The 24,964-nt window shown below is 34.4% G+C and overlaps 2 protein-coding genes across 6 annotated transcripts in view; both read right to left on the bottom strand.

Annotated features, from left to right (window-relative positions):
* Positions 1 to 1,015: 1,015 nt before the first annotated feature.
* Positions 1,016 to 24,964, bottom strand: part of LOC149795543 (uncharacterized) — a 231,708-nt gene continuing 207,759 nt past the window's right edge. The window contains exon 7 of the mRNA XM_089965369.1: positions 1,016 to 1,125. Coding sequence (XP_089821495.1) covers positions 1,083 to 1,125 — 43 coding nt within the window. The 3' untranslated portion in view covers positions 1,016 to 1,082. The remainder of the gene's footprint in view (positions 1,126 to 24,964) is intronic.
* LOC149795547 (prominin-1-like) overlaps positions 20,216 to 24,964 on the bottom strand; it is a 93,045-nt gene continuing 88,296 nt past the window's right edge. For 2 of the 5 annotated variants that reach the window (XM_089965359.1, XM_089965357.1), the window contains 2 exons: positions 24,575 to 24,605; positions 20,216 to 21,680 (listed from right to left, as the gene is read on the bottom strand). In XM_089965359.1, coding sequence (XP_089821485.1) covers positions 21,645 to 21,680; positions 24,575 to 24,605 — 67 coding nt within the window. In that variant the 3' untranslated portion in view covers positions 20,216 to 21,644. Of the gene's footprint in view, positions 23,871 to 24,574; positions 24,606 to 24,964 lie in introns of all 5 variants that reach the window. The other 3 variants (XM_089965358.1, XM_089965360.1, XR_016422342.1) reach the window with 2 other exon arrangements.

Here is a 24,964-nt window from a genome sequence, read left to right as displayed (position 1 = left end):
ACAAGGCTAACATAATACAGTCTGATTGGTTAAATATGATCTACTGAATCAATGCCAGGTAATTCCCATCTAAGATTTGTAAATCAATCGTACAAAAGCTATCACTGTGATGTTAAATCTGCTTCAGCTTCACTCTAAAATAAAGCTAGATCAATTATCTATGACAAATTTTCATATTGTTACAGTCAACTAGACAGGCCCCTCAACCTCGAACCAGCCTTATCCTATTTGTGAAACAGGACTAGATCAGCTAATTACAACACATCTTTCATGTTTTTAAAGCCAATAAGACAGGCTATTCAGCCTCCCTCCAGTCAATGCCCTTTCGTAAAACAGAACTAGTTGTGTTACTTATGACACAACTTTCAAAGTTAAAAAGCATATTTGGAAAAGTCTAACCCATTTCTGTACTCTGCAGACAAACTGAAACAAAAAGAATTTGTGACACTTTTGGAAACTTCTATAATGATGCAGAAGCTCTAGCAACACTGTTTGCATCGTATTTGGTGGTTTATGCTGCCAGCTCTAGAGTTTCTGTGGGAATCCACAGTTTGTATTGAGAATGTCACACACATGTAACCAATAGGGTAAATGTGAAGCAAGGTGTTGTGTATATGTGTGTGTTTTGGATTTTTAACGTAACTTAAAATTTTTTTTGTCATATTGCTATGATGTCTGCAGTGTGACAATTTACAGTGACGTCTAGCACTGTGACATCATGCTGCAGATATGTGGCATCATGTCCCACTCTGTCACATTATCCTGATACCAGGCCAACCAGTCCAAACACTAACCTCTTATTGCTGAGTACCAAGAAAGGCAGCTGCTACCCCCATTTTAATAAGTCTTTGGGATGACTCAACCTAGGTTTGTACCCCTGACCTCTCACATCCAAGGCAGATGTTCTAACCACTAGGCCAACTGAGCGGTCACATGTCGATGAAAAAAATCCACAGTCAGCAACAGTCAAATCTGGGTAAAACACACGAAAATATACACGGGCTTATTTGACATATTTTTTATGTCCCCTTTATGTACAGTATAAATATCTGCATAAAAGACAGCTGAAATATTTGCAGAGCTCACATGTTGCTTTTCGTCTCCCATCTCTGCTTATGATCAAATCTGAAAGAAAAGAAAGTATACATTATATAGATAAATATACTGTCTTCTTTAATATCAGCAACTGACTTCACAATTAAAGGTCCAAAACTATAAGCTATGTTTTACTCCCATTTCAGCTTCTTCTTTTTCTTTTCTCTAGCTGTTTCTTCTTCCAGCTGAAGTAAAACATATAGAGCAAATTGACAAAGTCGATTATACACTTATGGCTAAGTAATTCATGTAATTGAAAATTATACTGCAAGAAATTAAAGTTCTATCTTTTCTCTTCACTGGCTAATCATCTCCCCTCCCCCTGCCGCTGTTTTGAACGCATACAAAATGATACCGTTCATCTAGTTTATCCACCCTCTATGTCTCTGAATCTGAACATCATTGGTCCATTCCCATCAAGTCTTGAGATAGCATCAAAAATAGTTGTAGAAGTACAAAAGAGTTTAATGGGGTTCAGGTGATACACCTCGGGCAGATAACACAGCATATGTTGTGACAGAAAAATGTGTGCCTTTGTCTCCTTCCGCTAAAAAATTGTGACATGCAAAATTTATAATATAGTTCTCAACGGCAGTAAATTATGACTGAGGTGTCTTTCTCAACTTGACTGAAAAGGCCAATAACCTCTCTCTCTCTCTCTCTCTCTCTCAACTGCAAGGTGTATGAAGTGAAGTATCATTTCTGGTGTCCAACCTCAATGATTGACACGGATGTCATTATGCTAGTACATAAAAAGTCAATGCTGAAAAAGTAAAGAGAACTAGACATATTTGTACAGAAAACAGTGGCATCAATAACAGCACATACCAATATCAGGAAGATGATATGAACCATCTCAAAATGCATGTCAGAGAGAGAGAGGGAGAGAGAGAGAACCAGCCACCATCCACTTTCTTCTTTTTCTAAGGCACAACTTATTAGGACCTTCAGCTGTTTCTCAGACAAATAATTTGTATCACAAGACTATTATCTTGATTTAACTTTCTCCAGATAGCATCACTTTCTCGACTTTCCATGCCCAAGTACATTTTATAATATCTTAATTAGCAAATAAAATTCCACTAGATCCTGAGTTAGCTATTTCGTCTTCGCGAATTGCTCTAGACTACCCAAAATAAGTGAGAGAGAGAGAGAGAGAGAGAGAGAGAGAGAGAGAGAAAGTGAGAGCATGTTGGATGCAGCTTGTAAAGTTACTATCACTTAATATATGCTGAGTATAGATATGCCACATTTTTGCAATTTTTTTTAATATCACATTTTGTTTATGGAATAAAAAAGATGAGTTTTTTATGGTAAAATGCTTGTTTTCAGTTGCAGTATGTTAACTGCAGCTTAAGCAGTGCATCCTTTTATGAAAACTTTTGTCAACTCTTTGATGTGATATTTATATGATATTGTTTATTTTTATAATTTTTAGTGCAGCATTCAGGGAAGATGAATGATCTCTCCATAAAGGAACACTCAAAGTCTTTGCAAAACAGCTTTCATCTCAGAGAAACTTTATCTGGTTTTCAGTTATGAATCTTGTACAGGCATACTTCACATAAGAAAATTTAAAGCAATGTAAAATTTGGATAAACAAAACAAGCTATATATGCCATGTTTTTAGTTGCTGTCATGAAGACTAGACTTCCAAGACCTTAATTTTCTGGTTTTGTACTCTCAGCTTTAAGATGGAGTCTACAGTCTACAGTCCTGTATATTTTGTAATTCAGCTTTTTGAAGGAAAATTTATGTAACCTTCCGTATTTAACTTCCTATAGACGGAACTTAAATCGACATTAATCTGAGATCATTATATTTGAAATGGATCACTAAAACAGCAGCCCTTGCAAATATATTAGGTTAATCAAAATTTCTGGTGGTCACCATTGCAGGTTGACAGGTGGTTTTATGTTGCATGCATGTAACAAAAGATGGATTGGCATTTCCTTTAAAAGGTAATTGGTCTGCTTATTTTAGTAACATCAGTTACTATGACATTTGATCAATAATGAAAAGCAAACCAATGAAATACAGGGAAAATCTGCCAAAATACAGTAGATCGTTACTGATTAGCCAAAGTTTGACACATGCTTCATATCCTATCACCAATTTCATTATCATTACTGAAATTAAAACACTGGGCCAGGATAAAATTTTAGTTTGGTTCATATTATTTTCTTCATGTATAAAAGAACAAAGGCCATTTCTACTGCAGGCATTCATTGTACCCTGTCATGCGTACAATATTGGACATGATTTATATTTAAGCAGACCATCAACAATTTTTTGTATCAGTAAAATAAACCATAGACTAGACCCTTTTTGATATGAACATATTTATTACCTTTCATTTGACATTAACGACAACAATTGTATTAACCGATTCGGCCCCGGTCCCGTCTGTAGGCGTGATGAGTCTGTACCCTATGTCCAAGCTGTGCAACATCAAGGTCATTTAAGATACACCAACGTGGTTGTATTAAAAACAGCAGACAGATATAGCTCTAAAATGATATCAAATAATCTGGAAGTTCTAGTTGCACTACAATACACAAAGAGAAAACTCTTTACCCTTCTGCTCATGCGCAAGCAAAATAACCAATGGAATATGATGTTTCTGTTACAACTAGGCATTAGTCTCATGGAAAATCTGTTGAAAGCCAATATATTACGATGTATTCAGAAATAGCCCCCCAAATGCCTTTCCTGCGCACATTTCAGGCAAAAACGAGAAAAACCTCTGGGGCCGAATGAGTTAATGGGAGAATTTTGGGGATATCACCAATCTGAATATTACTTATTTCATCATTTGTGCATCAGTATTGCACATAAGTTACAAAAAGAGCCATTCTTTGACAATTTCTAAGAAATTTCCATAAACTTGATTAACCGATTCGGCTCGATCCCGTCTGTAGGCGTGATGAGGCTGTGCCCTACTTCCAAGCTCTGCAGCATCAAGGTCATTTAACACATTCCAACATGGGTGTTATTTAAAAAAAGCAGACCGATTTAGCTCTAAAATGATATCAAATAATCTGGAAGTTCTTGTTGCTCTACAATATACAGAGAGAAAAACCTCATTTTTTGGACCCGGTTTTTTTCAACCAAAATTCGCTCGAGATCGGAATGCGATTTTGTGACCGAATTTTAGACCTTTTGGCCTCAGATCTAAGGCATACCGGTCTTAACTGCACACAGACAGGTGAACCTTTGCAAAATCTAGGATAAGGTGGACATTTGGAATAAATTGCGGTCTCCATACGAAAATGATGGGTCCATTAAGCAAAAAAAAGGAACTCCACCTGTTACCATTCTGCTCATACGTAAGCAAAATAACCAATGGAAAATGATGTTTCTAATACAACTAAGCATTAGTCTCATGGAAAATCTGTTGAAAGCCAATATATTACGATGTACATAAAAATAGCCCCCCCCCCCCCCCGCCCGCCATGTCTTTCCTACGCACATTTCAGGCAAAAACGAGAAAAACCTCTGGGATCGAATGGGTTAATTGTTACCAGTAACTCAGAATGTTAATGCAAGTTTAAAATTTAAAACAATAATATATTTCCTAAATATTTAGAATACAAATATCTTGCTTTTAAACTCACATAAAACGTATTTTGTGTGTGTGTCTACATGCAGTGATGCCATTCTAATTTATTTTCTGCGCATAATTTACACATATATGTGCTTGTGGGGTTCCTGGTGAAATAAGCCTATTATTTATGGTTTGGTTTTTGCCACTACATATAGCGGGGTTCCATAGCTCAAAAAAAATTAACTGGCCTTGACATAAAATCACATTTTACTTTCATAATAATTGTTCATAATCATTAACAGGCTTTCTTGAAACCTCCTGCAAGAGTGTAATTGTCTTGCAAATTTATTTCAAGTTGGGACCTGCTGTATTGATAATTTACTAACATTACCAATAAAACTTCCTGTTATATGCAAAATAAGTATTTTGGTATTTTTGGGTTTATCAGATAATTACTCAGCATCAATAGATGTGGTCAAATAAAATTATTAGCATTTACCTCACTCTCTCTTGAAGGGCAAATCTGGTCAGTATTTATATACAAGGAGTGCTTGTGCATTGTGTACCATAGAAAAAGGGAAGTAAATTTTGGCAACCATTTCTCCTTTACAGACTTCAATTTTTACCACTTTTTGAGGAACCAAGTGGTCATTTTCTATGCCAATGAAATTGCAAGTTGAATATTTTATCAATCCTTTAAGGAAGGTGTTTAATCAACCATTTACCTCATTGTATCCAGGGCAGATAGATATCTACTGGTAATAAAGTCGGTCAAACTTTTGAAAAATAATTAGATACAAATTATTGATTTTTCTTCCAAAAAATAATAAAGTATTTGCCAGACTACAGAAGCAGGGTACTTAACTTAACAGATAGCCATCATGTTACCTGATTTAGTGAGCCAGGTGGATGTTCATGGATTTGCTAAAAAGAGAAAAACGTAATATTTTTAAATAAAACTTCAGGATAAAAACTGTAGATTTCTTGCCAAAACTTTATTAAGGGCAATCATCCAGTTCCTCTTTCAAAACTCAAAACATTGCAAGCATACATTGATGTGCTCAAAATTATTACCTGAAGATTTTAGGGGTCAAGTGTTCTTTATGGTGCAGCTGAGAAACTACACTCCACCACATTTTATTAAACACTGCAGAAATATGTTTTGTAAATTCCATCATGTCTGAAACATTCTGAAAGTCTTAAATATGCACAGCAAGCAAGTTGTTCATAAAATTATAAATTCTACATTCCAATCTTGGCCCTGTGGTCTGCGGCACTCATCTTTACAGATTACAGATAATTGACACCTCACCTATGTCCATGTCAGTTCGAGCCTTGACTTGGTCAGTGTGGGTGGGAAGGTCAGTAGTCCATAGCTTACCATGGGTCTGTGGTTTCTCTGGCGGTTTTTTCGGGTTCTTTACTCCACCTGGGTGTCATGTATAGTAAGTATGTCATGTACTGAAAAATGGCAACGAATCCACCAAACCAAACCAAGCAAACAGATTCACTCTAAGTGACTTATAGAATGTTCCTTTCCACTGGGTATGTCTGTTGCTGTAGGGCACAACCAATTATTGCAGTTTCCTATGACTGTAATATTATATTTTGGCCAAGTTACTATACTTTCATGTCACGGTTGGCACAGTCTGGGTGATGTATATATCATATGCATGATTTAACCAAAACAAAGATTTTCATACAATGAAAATTATATGGTACTTGACTCATTTCGGACAGTATTCCTTTGTAGGTGCCCGTGGTAGAAATCAAGGCCAGTGACATATCTCTGTTTATGTCCATTAGTACCTATGTGGTGACAAGGATAAAACTAAAATGGTTTATATTTCAAGCCTACTGTAATTGTTTACAAGTTACCCATGGATAGCTTCTTCGGACAAAATATGTTCACTTTTTTCCAAGTAATTATTTTCAGCCAGTTAATGACTTAATGACTTTATTCTTTGAAATATGGTGCTTGATATATCACCACACATAGGCTGGTTCTGTAGCTCACAACCTAATCACTTGGCTGTTACCATTATTTTATATTCCTTTGTGTGAAATTTTAAAGTTCAAAAAGAAAGACATGGGGGAAAAGGTGCAGAATGTTTTATACACTATAATAATTATATCCATTGCAACAGAAGAAATCCATGTTTGTACCTATGATGTTTATTTGTGTTAATTGCACTCATAGATCTTGCATGATGTATGCATCTGATTCAGATGAATAATGATGATGATGATGATGATGATGATGATGATTAAATGATTAAAGTTGCACATTTCTGATTAGTTTTAATTTTTGTATTAATTTTATCCACATAACCACACCCATATTTTGGTGCACAAAAATGAAATTTAAAAGTAACTTTGCAGATAAGGATTACATAAAATTAAGAAAGGACATATAAACATTAATTTTCTTCTATGTTACAGGTTTTTCACTGCCATTTTAACAGCAACCTTTTTCCCTCTTTCCTGGAGAGGTTACTTGGAGATTCCATCAGTCCAGGATTTGGATCATTTTTGATAGGTAAGTTATTCTCTCCGAAATTTGGGGGCCCCGCCTGACCAAGTGATCTAAAGCGCTCAACATTCCGGATCACTGCCATCTCACTTCTGTCTCCTTGGGTTCGAGTTCAAGGCTCTCCTAGCGTGGGTACGTGGGACAGCCTGCCAGAAGCTTCTCGTGGGTTGGTGGTTCTTTCCTTGGTTTTCCAGGATTCTTCCTCCACCAGTTATACTGGCCGCCATGCATAGCCCATCTTGTGCTGAAAAATGGCGTTAAAAACTGAACAACAACAACTCTCCTAAATTTGTATTGACAGTGAATTCGCATGCACCATTTTACAATACAGTTTATACTTGAGACAAACCAGTGACAGCCATGGACCATTGACAGACAGTTTCATGTTTCATGTAAACGCCTGTGTTACATCACTTCTGATCGGTAATATTTAGAAGAAGAAAGGAATAGATGATGAGAACAAAACAATAGTTCCAATTCAGAAGGTATGCTGAAAAAGTGAAAAAACTAAACTGAACCTTATTCCCAAAGTTTGTCATAATCAGGACAGTCATGACCTTTTATGCAATTGTTCGGTCCGATGATGTTTTGCAGCTGTCACATCCAGCATGATATTTGCCTGCCCACCCAAACTAAAGAAAATAGCTCTTTTACTTTTATAAACCATGCCATACCCTAGAATAAAGGATATTTTATTAATTTTATTAACTTACAGATTCAATTGCCATGTTGTCTGCTTCTGTAACCCAGTATTTACATATATTCATAGCATCATTTCATGTTCTGTTGTCTTTATCAGCGATTGCTACAGAGTATTTCCCCTTGTCATAAACTTAAACCTATTTGAGTTTTGTCCCTTGTATTTACTATGCCCTAATGATAACGGTGATTGGCAGATTTATAAAAAATATAAAATACTTCTTGGGAAGGTGGGGAGCATGTATTTACTTTCTTATAATTCATATCCCACTAACCCTGATCGTAGATGAGGGGAAAATACAGCTATTTTTCTTTCTTTATGTAATTTACAATGTAGCAGTTTAGACACGTGTCTCAGCTGCATGTATTTTGCAGAAAATTCAATTTGAAATGGTCAGTTTTTGTTTTCCTCTGTTGTCCTGTGGAGTCAACAAGTCACTTGGTCTCAGCAGTGAATTATTCATATTCCATATCATGCATCCTGAAAGATGACATGTTTTTTTATGATATGAAGTGAAATATCACATACACATACATTTTCACTTTTCTTATATACAAAACCAATGCATAAAAGGCAGAGGTAAAAATTGGATGAGGTTGAGGCAGAATGACAGGAAAGCATGTATTTACCTAGTCAAGATATAGTCATGATCAAACTATTTTCTGAAAAAATATGAAGTTCCTAGCAAACAGAAGTACATTATGATGACATATAATGAAATTAAAAAATGAGTTGTATTTTAAAAATACAAACAATTAAATCAGCTATAAATTAAAAAAAAATACACAAAACACTTACTCCATAAAAAAAGAAAGATTTATATGATAAAGATTTCTTTTTAACACAGACTAATTATACATGAGGTTAAAAAGAACTCATGTAAATTACACACACTGTATATGAAATAATGCATTGTTATACATTGGAAAGTGCGTTTGCTTTTAAATTATATTTTCCCTTGATGTTCCTGATATCAAGATCATATTCCTGTAACAACAAACTCAACCTAAATAGTCTTTGATTTTTATTTTTCATCTTGCCGATGAAAGTAAGAGGGTTATGGTCATTATACACAATAATCGAAGTAGGAGCAAAACGAAGGAAAACTTCAAATCTTGTAATGACAATATTAAAGCCAAACATTCCTTTTCGCTTGTTGAATAATTTCTTTGATGCTTATTTATTTTTTTAGAAATATAGCACACTGGATGATCAATACCATTTTCATCTTTGTGAATCAAAACTGCTCTAACCCCAACATCACTTGCATCAACAGACATTTTCAATGATTGGCTGAAATTTGGAGCTGTTAGAACTGGCACGCTTTTAAGTATGGATTTTAATTTATCAAAAGCTTCCTGACATATTTCAGTCCACATTTTTCCTTTGCTCTTTCCATTAGTGGAATTTGCCTAAATCCTTTTACAAGGTCAAATTTGGTGAGACACTTGGCATTTCCAATGTTACCAATACAGTCGTCGATTCTTGGTAATGGACATGAATCTGTTTTTGTCACACTATTCACCTTCCTATAATCAGTGCACATACGGAAAGTTTTATCTGGTTTTGGAATAAGTATGCATGGTGAGCTCAAGTCACTTTTACTGGACTCTATAAAATCATTCTCCAGCATTCAAATTAATCTTCGTGAGATTTAACATAATTAGATTAAACTTTTAGTCCAGGATAAAACATCTGATAGACTTGTATATGCTAATTATACACATTTTGAATTGTCTACGACACAAATTGAAATGTTATCTTTAAAACTCTTTTGGGATTTCTTTTACAGTTATATAAAAAATTCAATGAAAACTGAAACTATTTTTTCTGCTTTGTAAAAGTTTGTAACTTAAGTCAAGATCAAAATAAGTACATTAATAGTAAGTTTAAATTCAATGTACATATTACGCTGAGTGTAAACATTAATATTATTTTTTAAAAAGTACGAAATAATCCTCGTAAGTACAAAGCCATCAATAGTGTACATGCAGGAAGATACCAAAAGTATAGAGTCATACATGTTCCAGATAGGAATGCATTTTCCCAGCTGTTATTTAACTGAAACTGCGAAAATATTGTTTCACTGTATTAATAAGAATTATCAATTTCAACTTTTTAAATATCATGTCGAAGTGGCTTGATGCATTATGGGTGTGCGCAACATAATGAATATTGATAAATATTACACTTTTACTTGAATTAACAAACTGATATTATTCCATCCGACTTATACAAAGCAAGCAAGTAACAGAATTATAATTCCAGAAATGAATGGGAAATAATTTAGAGAAATAGAATGTATAACAAAAACATAACAAAGGGTATGGCATAAAAAAGATATGTTTTGGCGTTAAGACTGTGACATTGGATGACCCCTATCTCTCTCTCTCTCACACACATACACACACAGACACATACACACACAGACACATACACACACAGACACATACATACATATACATTTTTTATTAGCTTTATATTGTCAGAATCGTGCAATGTTTTTCCATTTTTCACTGCTTTATAATGCACGACACGTGCGTCTAAATCTAGTATAGTTTAATATAAACTACTTTACAAACAAATCATGTACACTCATTTAGTAGACGATTTAAGTTTTAGTTTAGACTTGTCTGTCGATGAAATAAAAAGCTGTTTCTTCTGTCCGAATAAGCATGGAAAATCCTTTGAGGCCATTGGCTATAGCATATATTTTAGATACGTACCATTTTATAACACAAAGCACAAAATTCGAGAAAAAATGCAACTGAAGATTTTGTTAGAAACGTTGTGTCCTCAAAGTCAATAAGCCAAAAGACGAAGAAATCTTATGTCGTTAGCTAAATGGAATGTCACACTCCAGTTGCTTTGCGCTTATCCACGATAACTTTTATGATTCAATGTTTAGGCTAGCGATAGAAGCATGCTACAACAGAGGTCATTACATATCTGGGGTTCACGTGTCTTCTTTAGCTGGTAATAAGAATGGCAAAATTATATTTACCTTTTTACATCTTAAATTTCCTCAAAAAAGAACTTTCTTAGTTCTGCAAATCTTACATGAGCTATGTGACGTGTTCTTAAATTTGATTACATTCCGCGAAATGTTCGATAACATTTCCAACTGTAATCACATTCTCCTAAATGCACTCAAATGATATAATTGTGATCTTCCATAACATCTTTTTAATTATTTAAATTTAAAGAGTTCAAAGTTGTTGTAATGTGCATTCATTCACAATATAACACTAAATTTCAATTTTAAGTAGACGAAAACAACAATTCTTTTTTAAACTAATGTCGAGAACGCGACGAAGTTCAAATATCTCTGGGCGATTCTATGTGCGCATGAACATTATAATTTTGAAGCAATGCATCTACGGTTGTGTATTTATTTTGGAATACAGCATTAATTAAATTGCTTTGATTTTTTTAGTGTATTTTGTATAATTAAACCTTAGAGTAGAAAAACAAAACGAGCATATAATAAAAAGGTTACTGCATTGTTATGGTAAAATATGCACTGTTTTGTCGGAGTAATACTGCATTCATAATGTCTGTGAAATATTACTAAAAAACTCGTTCATTTATCCCATAAAAATACAGTTACACAATAAATATTTTGTACTGCGGTATATCGCGGTATTTCTGAACATACCGCTACAAGTGACACGGAATATCGTAATTATATTAGGAACCAACAATTCAATGTTCTTGGGCAGGTTCCTAACACTCTATTGTTTATTTCTGTATGCAATAGATGGGCAAATAGTTTTCTGATTTATAGTTTTAAAAAAACACCGTATTACATCCCTGATATTACTTGGAAAGAAAAAACACCAATTACCTTGTGATAAAAGAAACGAAAACAATTGGGTTCAAATAAAAATCGCAGTTCCACCCCCACCCCGCAAATTAAATGACCAACACCCTTATAATATATGAATTTGTTATGTGTATGGTAACTGTTGTGTAAATTGAATATCAAATCTGTAGCCAAAGTGGGAGGACTGAATTTACACTATAGCTGACGCTGTTAAAGGCATTGTTTTCTTTCTTGTGTCTGACAATAGGATGATCATAGGACGATCAAAGGCGAGGAATCAAACCAGGTACCTCTTGCATACTAAAGCGACACTCTGACCACTAGACCACTGGACCGGTTTAAACATCTAAACACGATGACCAGGAAATGAATAAGTTCCACGACCAGCTTCAAACACTTATTGAACAGACACCCAAGAAAGATATTCTAGTTATTGATGGATCAAGGAAGCACCAATGTCAAGGTCGCAGGAAATGTACACGCAGACATGTTAGTTTTATGTGGTCCATACTGTAATGAAGAGACCAGTGGACAGGACTCAAGCTCCGGGACTGTGCTTCCAACAATAAACTAGTGCTAACGGACACACTTGGCACCACAACCTAATAATAAGAATAAGGACTTGGCTTGGTGCAGACAAAATTCATCACAAATAGATGAATTCATCCTGGTGAAGAAGCGCTTCCGGTCTAGGGTTAACATTGACAGAAAATAGTTACTTCACAGGATATGTCATAGAAAGCGACCATGACTTGCTGATGATGACTATCAAACTTCTTCTGAGGAATAACAAGAAGTCAAGACAGGTAAGGATCAGTTTTGAACTTGAAACACCTGAAGATCCAAGCGTTGCACTAGTATTTGAAGCATTAACAAGCAACATATTTTCACCAGTCAGATTTATGGGTGATGAAGAGGTAAAGATCGATTCTACAACGACTCTTTGATTTACCCTTCAAGACGGTAGTAATACGCACAGCCAGGAAGATCCTTGACAAGAAACGTAGGACAAAGAAGCCCGGGGTCAACGAAAATATCCTAGACTTCCGTGATGTGAGAAGAAAACTGAGAAGGAAGCAAAAAGACCATAAAAGATCAAAACAATACAGGAAGATTAACAACGGGAGTAGGAAGAGCTTAAGGAAAGTGAAGGAAAGCTGGATAGAGGACCATTGTAACGAAATCGAGAAAAGCGTGAACCAGAACAACAGTAAAAGGAGCAGGCAATGCCGCCTACAACGTCGGATTCACTACCCGTAGCGCACTCACCGACACCAGCCACTAGATCTGTCTGCTTCTTCCCCTCATCATCTTTGGTGTGTGTCGAGATAAAAACACGGATTTTCAGAAAATACAAGCACACGCTGGTGATGGAAAGATATCCCGCCATGCAGTGCATGCATAGATGCGCAGCTCCGGTGAACAATTGACCTTGACGTGGTTGTAACTGTGGATGTCCCAAATCTCTACCTCGACGGCATACATGCTTCAACTGGAATCGATAATGGTGAGATTCACCAAAATACTGTACTTTGAACAGCGCTGTATATAAATGCAACAATTTGCTGCCGTTCGTGTCACCACATCGTGGAGAGTGGCCACCAATCCAGACAGCAAATGTCCCAGAAACGTCTTCGAAGCGTTTCATCTTTTTGCACAGTATGTTGACCAGAATGGCAACAAGCGCGTGTTTAATCATATCAACATATATCTCGCATTCGCGTTAGCATTAACTTTAAAATTATCTGCAACTCATAACAATTCTGTTAAAATGTAATTAGATCGACCAATTCCTGCTGTTAGAGTCCTTTCAGTTTTACAACGTGTTTTTAAAAGCATCGTCTATTGTAATGGAGACCCAAATAGCTCATCCATAGCTTAATTTTTGGTTGTCTCTTGTAGGGCATGGAAGGCTTGTGATAATCACTATATGGATTCAATTTAATTACTCAGTAGAATACATATAACAATACACTCGACCACCTGAATGTTTTATGAACATGGTGTTCTTCTCAATTTCTTTGGGTATGTTGCTATTTGACCGCGTGGCAGACATGCATAGATTCTTCAGACTCTGAACAACTTTATTATTGTCTGACACCGGAAATCAGGACAAGACTACACCAACCGCCGATTCTTATATCTCTGATTCACAATTAATATCGTGCATTTAAGCCAGGTAGAATTCTAGTTATTGATTAAATCATACATTGTATATATAGTGTTCTGTCTCTATTTTGATACAAAAGTAGCGATTTATATAGACTCATGAAAACCTAGATTGTGTTATCAAAGCTCAGGCATATTCTAAAGTAAACAAGTATTATGTTTGCTATTTGTGAGAACAAAAAACATGCCATGAAGTATAACATTCTACATATTTAATTTTTCTTTAAGTGTCTAAAATGTTGAAAACTTGACTTACCATCCATGGACAGAACGGATGTTAATGTTAGAAGAGATTTTAAATACACATTTTTAAAAAGTAAGAACGATTCATGTTTGTTTTCGCTCATTGAACAGAGGTAAGCTTTGATGTTTCTAAAATAAGCAAATTTCTTACGAGATCATATTCTGAAGTGCAAATATAATATTGATGTGTCGTCAAACATATTGTGTCAGTACACTTAACGACAGAGTCATGGTTTCGTTCTCGTCTTTTGGTACTTTCATAATGTTCGATATGTCTTTCCATATCGGATCATTGTGGCAAGAATTATTGACTAAGACTGAAACCACAGGACATTCTAATGGTCTGAATGTATCAAACGCGTAGTCACATACAGAATTCAAATCGCAGGTTTCGGTAATAACCACGGCAATGACGGATCTACCATATGCAGACAGATCAGAAAGTCCCCATATAAAGTTAAACTTAAAAATGACTGCCAGATTCAGAGATGGTTTAACCAGATAACCAGATGGCATATGATGTGGTCCACGACTTTCCTGAGATGTTTTGTTCACTATGCGTGCCACTGAATTCTTTGATGTAACAAGTCTACATGACTCACCACAAAGTTTGTTTTCGAAAGATGCCTTGCTGGTCGGATAATACAATAGGTTCGAGGTAAGCATTACAAGCAAGCTCATCAGTCGAAGCTGTGTTAGGTCTGATATAGAGCAATTATTGCAATAACCTTTCAATGGGTATTGAATGCAGGACTTGGGTTTATTGTGTGTTATGTTCGAAGTTTTCAGTGCATCTCTACCACAAATCATCCAAAGAGTGGTTAAGTTTAATCATAGTATGCGGATAGTCAGCATTTATCTTCGAAAACATCAAATCCCCTTGTTCTAAGCCATGACAGGATGCATAAAACTTGTTTTTATGGATCACCTGTATGCCTTGCGAACGTTTATCTAACACTAGGAATTCATGACCCGGATCTTAAGAATTAGTACCTTTCATACAAACACCACAGTTCTTGATTTTTTACGGACATCGGTCCATCACAAATACTGTTTGAATCCATCGAAAACAGGGATATGCGTGCATGGTTCGTATTTGCTAAGACGAACTAGGTCTCTCGATTTCCTATTTGGGAGATTAGTACTAAAGAACCATCTATCAGGTTCTCGTAAGAGGTCTCTCATCAGTGTCACGTTATTTACATCTTAAAAGGAATCGTATGCATCGGCACAACAATCCCCAAAAATGGGACAGTCATCAGAACAGGTGCATCCACCAATAGACCGCCGATTTATGTGAGTATCTGTAGGACAACTCCAAGTCTTCGAAACATTAAGAGTTTTTCCAAGTAGTTCGAAAGTTTGTTCTTGTATCTCGTTTAAGTTTTCAATGGTTGTAGCAATTAATAGAACTTTTGTTCCGTTGGTGGTGTGTAGAATTTCTCACTTTGGCGAGCTAACAATCGCATCAGCATCGTTGAGAAATTCACCTTTAATGTAATCAGTTTTCTCTGTTGACTCTTTGTGGCTTTGTTATCCGTGTCACGTATAGCGGCATCTCTAATTAGGTCAGATGAATCCTTTATATGTTGTAAGCGTGCCATCAACATATTGAGACCAGTCAGGTCTAACTGACGTGCTCTTCCCCAGGTGATATGGATGGAGAAATGATGGCGCGCGATCATGGTCATCTTGATAGATATACACCTTGCCTTCTTCGATCGATTTATGGAAAAAAATATGGGTTGCTCTGAAAACAAGCGAATGCATCATTTTAATTGGATTGGGCTGTTTACTGGATGAATCCCCGTCTTTCTAAGCAATGTATGTGGTCTAAATTGGCAGGATAAGAGCCGCTAAAACAGGCACCACAATAAAAGCTGAAAAATAAAATGGGAGAATAAGATTGGTAGAAAAAATGTATTAATTATTAATAAAGCATCACCTGTTTTCTTACAAATATTTAACTTTTAATAATTATATTAATAAAATCATTTAACATGCAGTTATGGTTTTTAAAGCCTCATTTATACCGTTTTTGAATGATATTTAATAATCATTTGCTCGTCTACACATTTTATTAGGTATTACGTTTTTAGTACAAACTTCGGCAGAGAAAGTTTCGCTTCCTCGATAGTCTTCTGAGACTGAAACTTGACACAGGATCGCTTCCGCAATAGTCTTACGCTACATCTAGGCTCTTATAAAATGCGGCAAGAAAAAAGTGAAGACAACAAGCTTTGTAAGATTTAACAAATATTTTATTTCCCTAGAAAAACAATATAAAAATTAGAAAATTCCAAAAACAATCCAAGAATAATCCAAGAAGGAAAAAAAGAAGGCTTGGTAATAAAATGAACTAATAAAACTGAGTTCGAATCCCGATGAAATACAAAATGAAAGGCGATGACCTGTGCTGCCGTCAATGTTATACTGGTTTGTCAACAATGCTTTGTTGATTCACAGAAAATAATATTTGAATTTGAATTCTGTGTAAAGTTGTATAACTGTCTTTGTCCAATAATTAATTTAGAGCACAAGTCTTTCCAGGGAAAAATAATCTGTTGAAATCCAAATAAATTGAAGAAAACGAAATAATTAGCACACACATCCAACAAAACCGGTGACAAGACACAGCATAAAACACTTAAACTTCTCCAGTGTTAAGACACATAATGACTATTCTTTCTCAATACATCAATAATGCATCTAGCTACGGCGCAAAACAGATTCCCGGACGTGGGTCAGTCCACTGGAAAAACCAGAGTTTGAAACAATTGCTACATGTATTTGTCACGCACTACAAGCATGGCCTCGATTTCACTTTATGAATTTTAATGTGAGAAAGAATTTAAAAAAATAAAAATAATTGTTAACTTGGACTCTTACTGACTATGAATCAAGGCCAGGAACTAGGTCAGCATTAGATACAAAGTTTGTATTATTAGTGTTTGCGAAACTGAAATGAATATCTGGAAAATGAATTTCTGGAAAATTTTAAATCCGGTAAATAAAGTTACATTACAACATCATGTAATGGAATTAAAAAATTTAAGACTAACAATTATACTATTCAATTAAATCTTATGTAAATTAAATAAAATATACATAACACTTTTGATACTGAAACTTGATACAGGCCTCCTGTAGTGTATGCAGTGTTCATGTGATGCTATAAGAAAACAAATGGAGATAGTCCTGCCTGTATATTATAAAGCTGGTAATTACTGTTTTGTCTGGATATAAGCTTTGTTGTTGCAGTCTTTGTTCTATAGAGTAACAATCTTTTGGAATGACATCGTTACTTTGTTGGGGTGGGATTCGGTGTGGTTGCAAACAAGTAGTCATGGGGCTGTGGGGTTGAAAACCAGGTGGGATGCAGGGACTAAACCCGTGCAAACTCTTCCATTTTTAAACGTTTTCAGGGTCTAATTTTAACCGTCTAACTGTAAAGAAGATTTACTATTAGAAACGTTCCAAATTTATATAATGAAGAGATACCTAACTGTTAACTGTCACTAAATTAAATGACGAATCATCTTTGAAAACATAAACAATCTCTATTTACCGTATCAGCTACAGTTTATGTGAGCTGTATTGAAGTCAACGGTTATAAATATCATGTGTGTTCAAGTTTTTCACAAAAATATACAGAGAACCCACTATTATTCATATAAAAGTTTGGTATTTCATAATTTTATAACAATATTTAAAGCACAGTTTCGATAATTCTTAGAATATGAATACGATACTTTCTGTTGATGAATGAAACGTGGCTTTGATATTTTTTACAATAACTTTGAAGTTTGAATGTAGTCGGACCTGCTTTCGATTAAATAAATGGTGTTACAATGAAATCAGACAATAGTCAGCCAGTTACTGTTGAAGAACTCAAATTTGGCCTGGTAAATGAAATTTCACAATGTTTAATACTTCTAGAATATTAGCAATGTATATCTTCGTTTAGCCTCTCAGAGCAAGAAAATTCTATAGTACTAAATATGGCAGGTCTTAGACAAAAGAAATGTCCTACCTCTCCATTTTGCACAAACAAGATTCTCATGGATTATCATTGTTTCAATTGTGCAGTAATTCTGTAAAAAGTATCATCTACCACGAAGTCGAACATGTGTTAATCTCTCGAACGTAAGACCTCATCCGTAAGGTCAAATCACACATGTTTTTCTTCTACACTCGTGCTTTGTGTTTTAAGTGCCTCACATTTGATTTTCACTTGCCAATAGGGCAGATTTCATTACAATTAATATGGACTAGAAATCTTCCCAAATAGTGGTCAGAATGAATTCTCATACGCAGACAGTGTCCCCTTAACCAGTCACAAATGGTGCATTAGTTTAAGTGCCTTAATGTACTTTTGTTTATCTCTGACTTCATATCGAAATAGCAAAGTAATTATAAAGAAATATTACTACAAATAAAAAAGAACTATTGATAAGTTGGCTTCAGTAAAGATAGCATTAGAGTCTACATGAAAACTTTTAGCAGTCCAACAGCAATATACGATATATTGAGTTCATTTAATTAAAAAAGCCTGCCATATGTTATTATTTATCATGCATTAGGTTTTTTATTAGATATAAAGGATATCATCCTTGGTAAAATTTTAAATAGGAACAGCTTGGCAGAAAATGATAGAAATAAGCGTGTCATCACTTTATGAAGAACAAATATATCATTGCCTATTCCCCGTTGATTCACAAATAGTCAACTTCCATATAAGCTATCTCAACTTGAACAGTATCAATTCTTCTGCCGTAATAACGTTTTTATTCAAAACTATGTTATGCCAACGTGTAAAGTATCACTTTATTTACTCAGTTAACGTTTCTTGTCTACTATTCAATTTGTCTAGTTCAAACATTTCTACTCCACAGTAAGTAAAATAAATGTGACTGCACTTTATTATTTTCCGTTATTTGTGTTTAGTGTCCAATATTTGGCTATAGTGTTAACTATAACTGCCGCTCACGCACGTATCTAATTTTCTTGTTCAAAACAGCAAGATGTACCTGTATTTAAAATCAATGTTTTTTAAAGTGAAATATAGTAATCAATTAACAGGATGTTTTTTTCCACAATGTCCAAGTACGAAGCCTGTACATTAAACCGGATCTTTCAAGTTCGATTAGGTTTCCAGGACTATGGTTATCGTTTTTGTTTTTTCTGTAATAAGTGGTTCTTGAACTATTCCGAAATTTGTAAGTATGGTCTTGTGATGTTTAAATGTTTTACTTGTCGAATTCAGTGTACATTTGAACCACTGTATATTAAAGCAGAAGATATTTTCCTTGTTTTCACCAGCTTCATCATCAAATAGAGGTAACAGTGAGAAATGAGAAGTTCTCTAGGTTTTGAGAAATAAAAGAGAAATTGACGAGTTTGAAGTAGACATATTGGCATAGAAGACAAGCTGAAATAAGACAAATCTTGCGATTACTTTTTGGTAGCAGAAAAGAGATGCACCCTTGTCACATTAACGCTACAGAATTCTACGTGCTAAAATATCAAAAATCTACAATTGACAACATGTTGGGTTAAATTGTAACTTTTTGACAGATGCATGAATTTTGGCATTATGCAAAACATATCTAACGACAATGGCTCGGAGAATTTTACCTGTCATTCTCGAATCAGCCAAATAAACAACACAAAAAACTAAACTTAAAGTGAGCGAATTCGCCAAACAATGTTGTACACTAAAACTATCAGATATGTGGTTCTTGCTGTCCTAATTCAACACGAAATGATCATACCAGACAATTTAAATTATATCGAGCAACACCGATATTTGTCAGTGTCATGCAAGCTGTTATTATCTCTATTGATCATTAAAATCACTATATATGTTTATATAAGACACTCTCTTAAAAGAGCACATGCAAGAACTAATATCATCAATAATACAATGTTTTGACATCAATAGTTCAGATATCTCTATTGAAACTTAATCGCTATTCTAAAGCATGCTTGGTCACGGTTTTAGAACGTAAGTAAAGAAAATGTAACCTTTTGACATGGATGATTCGCTAAGTGCATAACAGTAAAGATAACGTAGTTGAAAAAAGAACGCAAATACATGTATATTACAAAAGCAAGTTTATTAAAAAAGAAGAAAGCAGATATTAAGATGCTACTACAAGTATCAAAACAAAACATATATAATGTTTTTTAAAAACTAAATAACAAATGATGCGGATTAAATATCTAGCTGATAATTAAAGTCTCGATTAAAATCATTTCCAACAGACGCAAAGTGACGTGGGATTTTTTTCCAGATGAAATTTTCTGAGTATTTCACCTTCGCTATTTTTAACCGGCACATTGCTTCGCAAACTTATATTTTGGGTGGGGATGGTTCATGTGGGGTAAATGACATAAAATCTGTTCTATGTAGCAAAGTAGGGACGCCACAAAATAACCATTTCCCTCGATCGCCTTGTTCACTCAATCATACCGCTAGTGATTAAATTCTCAACAATATCCCAATTACACATGTCGATATTCATACCAAAGAAAGTAAGGTACAACTACTATATTCTTTGTGGAAGAAATATATTTGTTATAATAGCTTAATGCTGTTTTACTAAGGCTTAATACAGTTATACTATCCCAAAATGCCCGTTTACTATTGCGTAATGCCGTTTAATTATCGCTTAATGCCGTTTAATTATCCCTTAATGACGTTTTACTGTCACTTAATGCCGTTTTAGTGTCGCTTAATGCCGTTTTACTAACGCTTAATACCATTTTACTATCCCTAAATTTCGTTTTACTATTGCCATATGATATTTAACTCTTATTTTATATCAATCACACCAGCTTTAAAATCTAAGTTTATCTAATTTTCTGAAACAACCACAATTACATGATGTTATTACCTGAAATTTCACAAAAGATTAGCCCAAGATTATCCGTGTTGGACTTTAATAGGCATTTTGATAAGCTGACAACCAAACGAAACTGTCAGGCAATATAGAAGAAGAACCGCCGTATTTTATTTTGTATTCAAATATCCTTTTTTATTTTTTATTTTGTAATTTATTCATGTTTGAAGCATTTTGTATGTACATCAGTTAATTTGTTAATATAATCCGTCAAACGTTCACTGTTGCCAAAGAGAGAGAGCGCTTGATACAAGTGTATTTATTTGCTACTCAGTCTTTCATATGTTGATGTTGATATCTTGATATGGTGATGAACTTGTCTGTCCTAAACCAGAACATATTTTTTTATACAAAAAGCCACAGTATACCGCCAAGAACTTCTATAATTTTTTATGTAACTGACCTAAACACCATAACGTGCAACGTACTGAAAATTTCGGATTCTCAGGAACGAAGGGATTACCAGGCCGATTTTGAAGGTGTCTTAAATAATAAATGTATACTCTATAGGTAAAATAAAATAATTCATCTTGTGTAAGATGATCGATTGTTCCATTAAAGATGATATCAAGTCCGGATCCTATAGTCCCTCAACTGATGTAAACTATTTTATGCAAACATCAAGCTCACCAGTTTTCTGGACACACGGGTGAATGCCAGGTCTAAAAAACAACAATCAGCAACAATAATAAACCTTATCATGTAGAAGGAACATTATATATTATAGAAATCATCAACATCTAGTAGGGATAAATATAAAAATGACTAAATAAATCCATATAATTAGATCCAGTTTAAAATGGAAATCACGCTACAGCACGTACGAAATAGTCTGGTATAGTGAATCTAAACGAATGAAAAGTAACTCATTTATAAGTTACTATTCAGTTATGTACAGTGGATAACCGACTAACCGACTAATTTATCTTTCTTCAATGCATTTTCAGATAACGTGCAATTTTACATTACAACATATATTAACTTCTGTGTATTAATGAATAAGAAAGTTGCTGACAGGGTGAGAATTTTACTTCCCATTTTATTCTCTTCATATACAAAACCAGCTTATAATGGTATTTATAACAGACTGAAACAATTGATGCCTAAATTTGTAACGTATTTGTACTTAGTTTGAACAAGGTTATGTCAAGCAACAGTAATATTAAACTCACGGTTTTCAGCTTTGTTACTAAATGTAAAACTATATACATGTAAAATGCTGGTATGTTGAAAAAAGTCTGGCAAAATGTATATTTCGTGGGGCATATAGGGGTCCTGGGTATTTTTAAATTATCAAAGGACACGTAGAATTCCAATCCAACACGGTGGTAGCTTGGAATTCCGACCAATTTATCTCTACAAGGCAGTCAGCCTGGCAGAACGGTGCTTAAGTTACATCCTGTTCACTGTACATATCACATAACATTAAGTTACATCCTGTTCACTGTACATATCACATAACATTATTATTATTATTATTATCATTATCATTATTATCATTTGCAAAGAAAAGCACTTTAGACGAATGGTATATGCTTGTATCGACGCAAGAATTATCAAAATCTTTTAAATGGTAAGGTGCTAAATTAAAATACTCATGTAACTGAAGTTTCACAGAGGATGCAATTAGATCAAAAAGCATTTAGTGATGTCACCGTGCATCTTATTCTGTTTTTAAAAAGAGCTGTTTGAATCCATCTAAATTTATCCATAACAATAGTAAGTTGAGACTCATTCTGTAGTGAGTTATTTGTACAATTTACCTTACACTTTTATGTGGTTCTAAATGAACAATGGTTAGTAGCATTTTTCCATTTTTCTCATGCACGTAGAGTCCAGTGAGCCTCTCCCATCGCTCATTCTCCAACTTACCAGGTAAAGATTAGAATTAAAACTTATATAGGAATCACAATCTGTCTGTAAGTAGACAGACGTTCCAATTTACCACTCGGTAATTGTGAACTGGCTCAAGATCCCATATGCCCAACGAAATCTAGTTAGGGGAAGTTTAACGGAGCAGTATTTTAATATTCATTATTGATTATATTTTAAACAGTTCAGCTTATGTACATAAAACACATTTTTATATCCATTGGATGGATTTATATTCAATTAAAAACTCAAGTGAAATGACATAAAGAAGAATAAATATAAAGCAAAATATCAAAACACCACTACCCTCAACAACAAAGGCAACAACAATCATCACACTGCTAACAATGAAATACTGCTACAAAACAGAAATAAAGATTATTAATTTGAAAGACTAGTTTTTATGTAATGGACGGATACGATCTATTTCCAACAGGGATTTGTGTTCTATTGCAAATATTTCCTATTTGCGATAAAAAATATTTTTTTTATCTCGTGCCAGCTTATGCCAAAAAAAAAAATAAACAAGCTTGTGACGATTGCATCATATTATAATTTAATATTAGTACCCAATAAATGGCTTTAAAACTTATTGTTGCTGATAAGAAACAAAGCAAATTTTACAAAGTAATAAATAAATAAGAACCACGCCATTGACAAAGAAAAGAACACGTTCAAATAAACAATTACATTTAAAGCTTAAGAGGATTAATTCTAAAAATCATGGAGCGAAGAGGTGAAGACATTTCCCGAACTGAAATCACCTTTTCGCAAAATACCTGTAGTAAAGAAAAATAATATGGATTTAGAATTTAAGGTTTGCGTTAAATCTACGGAAATATTGACTAACACAACCTATACCTAATTTAGTATATCCTACAAGAAAATAACTCTTTGTCAGAAGGAGATATGTGTAACAAATTGGCTTAGTCCGAAACATCTGGATAAGCGGGTCGAGCTCACGGATAAATATCTCATGCCTACAAAGAAAGAAATTTTTTAAAAAAATCATAAATCATAAATCATATTTTTGTACATAATTTAACTAGGTTTGCTACTAGCTCTGACATTAGTGGTAAACGATTTCGGAATGTGAAATTCATCTTTACCCTGCAAGTAGATTCCTAAACCTTCGTGTACAATGCTTAAACCATAATCGAAATCTTGATAAACCCTATACATTTCGATTCTCAATGAGAGCTGCTCCTTGATAAAAAAAAAGCTAAAAACAAGGAGCCTAATGGAAGTGCAGTTCACTCAACAGAAACAGGATAAGATGGTAAGTAAAATATTTTATTTTCAATTAGTCTTTATTTTGCCTCTTCTAGTAGGAATGGCAGGATGTGACAACGAAACGTTGATCTAACACAGTTTTGAAGAATGTGATGATCTAGTGGTGAAAAGGGATCGCATTGTTTTAATCTAACATCCACCTCCCTTAGTTCGGAAACTGGTAGACGTGCAATTTCTTGATCAAAGTCGTCGCAATATTTGTTTGTCGATACAATCTGGACAACATAGGATGCAACTGTTACTTAGGATATGCAGCAAGTAAATAATTCAATTTATCAATTGCTGCATATTACATATTAGCTCCATCCCCGCCCCCATGAAATAACTGTTTGTGACATGATAATAAGCACAGCTGTCCTGATTTTTACGACTTAAGACAAGAGTAACTTACGTTATCTTTCATTTCCAAGACTGGCTCTGACCTGAAAAAGATAAGGGACGACCATTATACTCCAAACATAGCTTTATCAGTCTCAATTTAGTTTATATGTACTCAATACCTTTTTAACGTGGAACAGTAGATCCTTTAAAGTTTAATGGAAATTATAGGGCCAAATTAGACAACGTCTATACAAAAGATGTAATGGCTTCACATGTATATGCATAATAGTATTATTGGCTGTACCTATGTGAACATTGTCGTCATTTAATTCAGTGAGTGCGAAGTCAATTAGATTGGTTGAGTCCTCTACTTTTATTTGAACAAATAAATGAATAATATTCGTCAGTGAATATTGTTGCTTCAATATCGAACAGAAAGTAACGCTTAGAATTATATTGA

The sequence above is a fragment of the Sinohyriopsis cumingii genome, chromosome 7 (genome assembly GCF_028554795.1).
Source record: "Sinohyriopsis cumingii isolate HCF-2022 chromosome 7, ASM2855479v2, whole genome shotgun sequence".
Classification (NCBI taxonomy): domain Eukaryota; kingdom Metazoa; phylum Mollusca; class Bivalvia; order Unionida; family Unionidae; genus Sinohyriopsis; species Sinohyriopsis cumingii.
This window is presented reverse-complemented; position numbering and strand designations above follow the sequence as displayed.